This window comes from Garra rufa, chromosome 8 (genome assembly GCF_049309525.1).
Source record: "Garra rufa chromosome 8, GarRuf1.0, whole genome shotgun sequence".
In the NCBI taxonomy this organism is placed as follows: Eukaryota; Metazoa; Chordata; class Actinopteri; order Cypriniformes; family Cyprinidae; genus Garra; species Garra rufa.
Window position 1 is genome coordinate 18,806,322 of NC_133368.1, and position 9,144 is coordinate 18,815,465.

The window sequence follows — 9,144 nt, forward strand, 5'->3', positions numbered from 1 at the left end:
TACAATAAACAACGCAACACAAGCTTTAAATTATTGATTGTGATTGACGTGATTTTTTATTGCATTTTATATTTTATTATTTTTAAGTGTCTTGTTTTATTATATTTTGATGCAATTAATGTTATTTCCCTTGTATGTTCGTTGTTTTAAAGACTGCAATTAGAATGAAAATAAAGAATGAAAATAAATAAATAATGGTCTTTTTTTTAAACAATGGTCTTTTATTTTGTTGAGCGAACAACAGATGGCGTCACCGGTCCAGATTTGGTTAACCAATGGGCGGAAAGGGGCGTCTTGTGACCGCCCACATGTGGAAAAGAGTTTTGAAGTCGTTTATCCGTTTTCTACCCGTGAACCAAAAAACGAAAAATCGAGCCAAAATCTCGTTTTTTCGTTTAATGAACAAATGAAAAAATGAATAAATGAGCAGTTTTCTTATTTCCGCTTATTTCGTTTCAATTTGAAAATGAAATGAATAAAACGTACACGGACCATGAAGGATAATTCTGCATTAACTGCAATTGCAGGTTTTCAAACAGAGATGGCGACAAAGAGGCAAAACTTACGGACTGCAGCTTTAAATAATGAGGACAACAAACTGCTGAAATCCAATCAAAATTGTAAAATGAACAAAAGAGAGAAAAAAGAACCAAGTTTAGAGGAGAGTCTTTTTGTGTCAAGCACATATTTCCTGTGTTGTAGGCAGGTGACTAGCAGCAACAGCATAAGATTTTTAATTTATTTATATATTTATGTTGGATGAGAATATCCCCTTTTAATATGGTAAAAAAGGAAAGAATCAGACGCCAAACATTGTTTTTTACATTTATTATGTATTGAATACAATTAATAATTATTAATATATTCACATTTTGTTTAAATATATTAACAATTTATTAATATATATTAGTATCAATAATATTAATATTACTATACTTAAATTTAGTTTAAATAAAACTGTCTGTTACAGGGATCACTTAAGAAAGAAAGAAAAATGGTGGTATGGTAGCACCTCTATCAGACCACATCCTGTTATGAATTTCTCTGTACCTGCTGTGGTTTGGAACTCTGTCACTCTGTCACATCTCTGTCTCTTTAAGTCAGCACTTAAATGTTCATGTCACACACTCACTGCAGAGCAGTCCTTTTTCATGCAGTCAATGATTTAAAGTTTTGATCTAAACTGAGATCCGGATTAAATTACTTCTTACAGAGTACAAATAAAATATACGCTATAAGAGATATACTATAAATTGTCTTAAATATTCTATACAACAATTGTTTTAATCATATCACATTTAATTATGTGATTTTAATGTAAAGCAAAATCATTTTTGTGGTCTATTATTCAATTCTCTTTCATTATTTTTAGTGACAGGCTGATGGATTTTGACAAGCAGAAAATGTTTTGTTGGTCCTGAAACAACACTGACAAACATTTTTTTTAATCCTAACTACCTTAAAAAATAAAAAATAAAAATAACGAACCTAAAAACAGAGAGAAATGAGGCTGATAAGAATGCATTAGAATACATTACGTTTGCAAGAAGAATACAGGAAACTGTAATCTCAACTCTACCCTAAACTTACAGTACCTGTTGATTTTCTTAAACAAGGCACAGTAAGCTTGTAGGCATAATGAATCATACACTGGAGCCACAAACATATTTGCACAAACATTCTAACTGACCCTTTGAACATACATTCATTTATATGCTGCTCTTGTAACAAATTGCAGTTACCTTAAAGCGTCTTTCAATACAACATCTATTTAAATTAATGTGTTCGGACAGAGCATTCTATGACTCTAAGCCTACAGTATAGGCACCCTTAAACAAGAAGCTAATATTTAGGTAGCCTACACTCCCCCATCAATCAGTAGTTAGTCTGAATGAAAACTGGCTTCAGATGTGAAAGACTTAAAACGTAACTAACATTTGCATTATGTTAAGTCTAAGACATTTTGGAATGCAGTAAGGCACATACTTAACATTAAGAAGCAACAAGCCTGTGCTGAGTTAGGGATTCCTCCCACCCCTATGTGTTCAACCACTAAGCCCCCTCACATTTGTATGCTACAGCAGATACGATATCTATACATGTGAGATATAGATATCAAATATGAGACTATGAAATCTTGACTAGTTACATATAAGATCAAGTGGGAACTAGGACACATTCATGAGCTTGAGGAACTGGAACCTAAACCACTCAATTAGAGCAGTGAAAGCAATGTGCACAATTCTAAATACTCTCTCGATGCAGTTGCTTTTCAGCATACACTTTCCAAGGTTTGGTTAATGCCAGTAGTTTATTTCAGTGCTGAATCTTGGGGACGGCATAATGCTTTGGTCCCTTGACAGTTTAAAAAAAGAGAGAGAGAGACACAAAATAATACAAAGATTGTCCATAATGCTCATGTGAGACTCCACCCCTCTTTTCATCCACACTTAAAGCAGGAAAGTCATGAATGCCCATGATTCATACTAGTTTAACTTTTCTGTTCTCAATTCATGCCATACATGAGTATGGCATGAATTGAGAACAGAAAAGTTAAACTAGTATGAATCTCCCACCACCCAAGGTTGTTACAAAGGATTCATCACATCCACAGTCAGTGGTGGTTAAAATCATGTTTTAGCTGCCCTCTTCTTCCTCTACAGAGTGATTCAGTCCGGGAATGAACTTTAGAAGGTGCTTGCGGACACTACCTTTTCTGCCTCTCCTTGGCAGCGTCCCAAAAATGGATGAAGCTGAATTTTCCCAGCTCGGGGAAAGTGAACTGTTACTGCTGGTAAGGCTAATGCTGCGTGTTCTTGTCAGGGGTCGCAAGACCCCCCCTTCCAGCTGGAAGAAGCCTCCGTTTGGCTCAGTTGGGCTGAAAGGACTTGAGTCATCAAATACTGATGACATAAAGGCTCCATCCTCACTATCATCTGTCATTATGCTGCGGCAACTGCTGTCACTGGAAAAACGATGCCCAGAGTGGCCACATGGAGATGACAAAGACATCAGAGAGTCAACAGACGGATGCTGACTACTCTCATTCAGATTACCTAGAACAGACAGAGACACCTGTAATACTAATGGAGTTATTCAACATCAGCTAAAACATCAGCCTGTTCAGCATCAAAGTATCAGACAAAGGATACAGATAGACACAGTGAGGGTTTTTTAACAACTTTGTTTAAACAGCTTTTGTTAAACAGCTTTAAAAACAAAGCAGGAACTATAACAAAGCATGTAAATCACGGATAATCACTGAGGAAGCTACACCATAAAATTAATAAACTAAGGGGTTTTAAACCTTTAAAAATTAATAATTTGTGAATTATTAATGTAAATTTATTTGTTTCAAATCCGTGTTGCAATCCTAGCTGTATCTTTCTCAGGAAGATATATTCTTTTCTGTCAGACAGTGGCCTCAGTGACAGTGACTATATCAGCTGTATATAGTTTTTTTTTTTTTTTCTCACCTCGAGTAAGACGCTTTTCCTGAAGTGTAAGAGATTGCAGTTCCACCCATTTCTCACGAAGAGTTTGCTGCGCCGAGGGAAAGCACAGAAACAAGATCACATGTATGAGTCATTCTGGTAAACTTGTATTTACAGTATGTTGATCTGCATTCATTTAGATGCTTCAGCATTCATGAAAACACATAGACCGTATTATACATAATACAGACTACCTAAGACTTTTGTTGTAACATACATCTAGACCATATGTACATCGACTTGACATACAATAGCCACCACTAGTAAGCTACTAAATATACTGTAGTAATCTACATTTTTGTAGAGCTGCTTTGCAACGATTTGTATCGTGAAAAGCACTATACAAATAAACTTGAATTGAATTTTCAGTCTTTCTGAGTAAAATTTTAGCTTTGCGTACATGTTGTATTCATACACAAAATGCACAATAACATGCACAAATACACACCTTAAGATAGCGCATCTTTTTCTCCAATTCAATTCTCTTCACAACACTCCCACTGACCGTCTCCACTCTTCACAAACAAACACAAAAGGAGAGAAAATTCTTAATAATATAATGATGGTCAAAGGTTTTTTAAATTAATTTTATATTATTTCTTTTTGACAGTTTTGTTGCATTAGTTACATCAGATCTACACATTATATAAACACATTTTTGAATTTGTTAATTGTTGGTTGCTTGGGTGGTTTGCTAGGTGATTGCACAAAAGAGTCTTTGGCAAAGTCACACTGGCAAGTCAAAAGAGTTAAGTTAAGACTGGTAAGTCAAGTCTTATTTATAAAAAAATATAAGTAATATTTTTGTCTCTAGAACTGACAAATGGCTGGTGCAACCCTGACCCATCGATCAGGGTTGCACCAGCCATTTGTCAGTTCTTGCTTAAACTGAATGTAAAGTCCACAGCAGAGAGTAACTAACTACTAGCTAGTCTGTAACTAATTTTGTACTTATTTAATTTTTTTGCATCACATTTGAGGTTGCAAACTCTCCACAAATTGTATGCATAATATGAGTTTTACTTTCAATGATGAACTGCAGTCCACAGATTTGTGAAATGTCATGAATTTTAGTTTGTCCTGTTAAAGTATATTCTTATAATCACAAATAAAGGTATTTGGCCCCAGGTCTCCCTAGGAGTTTTGTTTTCCATCCATTTTATCTTCCATAAGTCTGATCACTTAATAGCACCTATCTACTTAACAAGCTATTTGAGTCATCATTCATGACCATAGCACAAACATCCTGTTTCTGATATTTATACTCACTTCAGCAAGTTAGTGGATTCTCGAATCAACTCAATAATGTGTTGGTGGGTAGATCCCTCAATACTGACTCCATTTACTGACAATATGATATCACCTATTAAAGACAGAGAGAGATAAAAAAAAAAAGCTAACATTCAGTGCCCAAAGCTACTAATCACACCATGCTTCCTCAAACACAAAATTATGAATGTTTTGGAAGAAAGAAAAAAACAGCCTTATGAAAAAGTTAGTATATGTTGAGAAAGAATTAAATAACAATCCATAAAGAGAGCAATGCCTGTGTTAAATGTAGATGACATGCATGCTGGTGGGAAAGTGACATGTTAAAAACAGGGTCAGGTCAATTGGGTGGAGTGAGTAACACTCTAAGAGGAAGTGGAAAGCCTGCTCACCCGCAGTCAAACCTGCAGTTTCGGCTGCACTGCCATCTTGCACACTGCAAACAAATGTGCACATCTCCACCATACTGCTGTTCTTCACCTTTAGACCATATGTCTGCACAAAGAGACATACATCCCAATGGAACATTTTAAATTAACAGTTGTTCTGTTGCTTGTGGTTGTGAATGTACAATGGCCCCAAAATGTATCTGGACAATTAGGCCATACTAAAAATGAATTTAAACACAAAATATCAAAGGACATAGCATTAATAGCATCTAATGTAAGAAAAAATGCTACATATTGAAAGGCAAAACAATATATAGCATTCAAAATGCAGAGAGGAGCAATTGTGAAACATTGGTTATGAGTATAAAACATACCTGAACTTCGAATCCAAAGGCTTCATTGTCCTGTTTCTCCAATATAATCATTGTTCTGTGCAAAACAGGAGAAATGTGCAATGAATATTTGCATGAGAGACATCAGATATTCACAAATAAGTGAATCAGTAAATCTGTTTTACCGCTGAGGATCAGTATAATCCACTAGTGATGTTGAGTGTGTTCTGTGCAGCTGCAAATTAAATCAATAATTTACTAATGAGAAACCACCTGAGATTCTAAAAAACTTCAAGAATCCTGCAGGAATGCATGTTTTTAATGGCTAAACAACTTTCAAAAATATTTTTGCAACTAAATTATTTTAAAAAAATCAATTAAAATTCATTTAGAATAGTTTGACAAAATTAATGTTAGACCTACAGTCAGGTTATAATTATAAACTTTCATCATTCATTTTGCTATAGAAATAGATAAATAATAATACAATTCTGTATTCAATGTAAATCACTGTATTTCAATTGTCCCACCTTACTGCGTGATAATATCCCATCTTTAATCTCTTCAGTGTTCGAATTTTTGCCACTGTTGAAAGAGCGTCGTCGCCAAAGTATGTTTTTCTTCTTTTGAGAGTTGTCTATTATGTGGCTGTCCAGGCTGTTCTGCTGTTTTAAAGGTGCTTTAAAGTTTTTATTGGATGTCATCATGCCTTCTTATTCATTGAACCCCACTGCATGCAGCTGCAGGTTTCTGTGTGACCTGTCTGTAGTATACACAGCGGATAAACCCATGTCACGTGAGTGTCAGGAACTAAAGACATCGAGAATCAGTGTGTGGGTGTATGTTAACCATCTTATATGGTTCCTTTTCCCCCTTCTCTATTCTTTCACTTTTTTCATCTTTGTCTAGTGTGCTGTGGACAGAAATGGTGCATCTGTTTCCTTCTTAGCCTTTAGCACCTTTGAGAATGTTTGCAGTAGTCTGAAAACAAACATGCATGAAGAATTACAGTAGTATCAAATCTCTCTTATCTGTTTCCACAGTGCTGCACAGCTTTTACTCTCTCTCTCTCTTTGTGGACACAATCACTTTTTTTACGGTTTACACAGGGGACCTTTCTGAAAGCTGGCATAGTGAGAGACAGATGAAAACCTGATTCACTGAGGTTCAGGCCCTGGATTTCTTTTAAATAACGTCAGGTGTACATCTAATTTGAATTAGGAAGATCGGATCATTTTACTTTTCAAGTAATTTTGTTCACTTCAGCAAAATATAAATACAATGTAACATGCTAATAGCCAAATTCTACAACAATGCAACTTACATATGCAATGTTTCGAAGAAGTTAATGCAATAAAACTATAATGCAACCAAGGCCAATTTATGAGAAACAGAAACAATTAATTCATTGTTTCAGGTTATGCAGTCTGTTAGTTTCCCTCACCTCCCGATCTGCATCTTTGTTCTTTTGTCACATCACAACCACATAAACTGCTATGCAGTCTGTACCCGAAACAGAATTGATTGATCATCTCTCAAATCTTCGGGTTTGAATAGTTCATTTACCCAGCCCCACTGGTTATAATGTTACGCAGTCCCGGAAACATAATTTAATTGGTTCATCTCTTAAATCTTTGGGTTTAAGTTGTTTGTTCTTTTGGCATGTGCCTGCTTATTATCTTACAACAAACAAAAACATTACATATTAACTGTATGCTGTTATTATATTTTTGTATCTTTGCAAAGTAATTTTTCCTCATCATACGGATAAAGTTTAAAGCCTCTTTTTTTTTTTACCAGAAATTCACAAATGTATAAATTGTAAGAAAAAAACTTGCTTTGACTATGATTGCATTGCATGCCTTGAAGCTTCGCTATTACATGGTTATAATCTTACATGTTTAAAATCCAGTATTAGCATTAGATTGCATTAGCATGGAAGCTGTCAATGAATCACCAAAGCAACCTAAGTCATACTGTACACACCTGTGATAGCTGAGTTAGTTACACAGAATTGTAATAATCTATATCAGAGGTCTTCAACCCTGCTCCTTTTTTTTAAGGCTTGTGTTAGGACTTTACTCTAAACTGATTTCAGTGATGTGGTAGAGGTTTGCAATAAAATCCACATCATTTTGCATTCTAATCTCAAGAACCCTAATCAGATCTTTAGATATGTTACACCATTGATGCATTGTCTGAAAAGGCCTGTTGATTCAAGGAAATGTTAGACCAAACCACAGATATGTAACGTATTTTCCAGTGCACACTAAAATCAGCCAATGGTCTAAAACACAGATAAACAACACATGCACAAAAAAATACATACACGGCTTGACAGTTAGACTGAAACTGTCATATCTGCAGGTTATTGAGGCAGAACTACCTAGTTTAGTCATCAGTCAGGATGTTTTAGGGTTAACAGTTAAAGGTAACGTTGGGTCAGAGCACACATAGGAAATGAGAGGGAAATTACTCCCTCCAATCGCATCTCAATATAAAGAGTTATATAACGCATTTACTAAAAAGTGGTGCTATCAGGAACATTGCTTGGTTGTTGGAAACCATAGTTTGGTCATAATTTGCCATTCCAAACAATATTTATTTATTTATTTATTAATTAATTAATTTATTTTTTGTTGCAGAACACAGCAAAATATATTTAAAGGGGTCATGATCTTAAAAATCAAATTTCCCTAATTTTTTTGACATATAACAGGGCAATATACTCAAAACTCAAAACGTTCGCATTAGTTTAAAAATGGCTTTTATTGAAACCAAGCTCAGAAAATGACTAATTTTAGATGTGCCACTTTGTGATGTAGTGAGTTGAAAGCCTGCCTCTGCAGAAGATCAATGCCTGCTTCTAAAACACTGTGTTTTTAGCTCAAGTAGGCTATAGGTGTCTGCAGGAAAGTAATGGGAGTTACCAGGTCAGTGGGAAAGGCCAAAACAGAGGGGTGTTTTTGACCATGTTACCTGATTGGCTCACGTCACAGTGATGGTTATGTTTTGGGGTGGGGTCAAAGGGGATCATTTTGATTTCATTTTTGATTTAGTTTAGAAAAAACACCAGTTTGAAAACACCCACAAAGTCAGAAACACCCACTTTTGCTCTGTAGAGACCACATTCTTTTTTAGCTGCACCCACTGATACACACTTGTAGGAAGAGAGGAAATACCGGAGAGACGCAAACACAGGATTACTCAATCACTAGAACCATGCAGATGTCCTTACAAGATTACAAGACACAGTGTAGTGCAAGTTGTGAACAATTGCCTTCCTTATCGGACATGAGCGCTGTTGCAAATCTATTTGTCTCAGGTCAAGAAGCAACGTGAATGCTTGGAGTACATCAGAAATAGACAGGACATCTGTTTACTGTCAGAGATTTGTTTTTTCAATCTGTGCCGCATCCAGTGTAGACAGAATTGCTGATAAAAATGGGTTCGGTTTTCTATACCCTAGTGAAAAATAAATATAGTAAAATGTATTTATAATATATTTATTTCATGCTAAGTATACTACAAATACATTTACATATTATGTAAAATGTACTAAAACACCCTGCTATTTTAGTATACTAAACTGGTGTATTTAAAGTTTGCTAAATTGGAACAACTAATTTTGCACTTAATGCAGTTCAGTTGTGCAGAAGA

The 9,144-nt window shown here is 35.2% G+C and overlaps 1 protein-coding gene across 1 annotated transcript; it reads right to left on the reverse strand.

Moving 5' to 3' along the window:
* Window positions 1-813: 813 nt before the first annotated feature.
* On the reverse strand, window positions 814-7,103 carry cytip (cytohesin 1 interacting protein). The gene is made up of 8 exons (XM_073846006.1): window positions 6,015-7,103; window positions 5,670-5,719; window positions 5,527-5,581; window positions 5,156-5,258; window positions 4,764-4,857; window positions 3,943-4,009; window positions 3,477-3,543; window positions 814-3,056 (listed from the first exon to the last, which is right to left on the reverse strand). The coding sequence occupies exons 1-8, from the start codon at window positions 6,189-6,191 to the stop codon at window positions 2,638-2,640; spliced, it is 1,032 nt and encodes a 343-aa protein (XP_073702107.1). The 5' UTR covers window positions 6,192-7,103; the 3' UTR covers window positions 814-2,637.
* Between the last annotated feature and the right edge of the window lie 2,041 nt (window positions 7,104-9,144).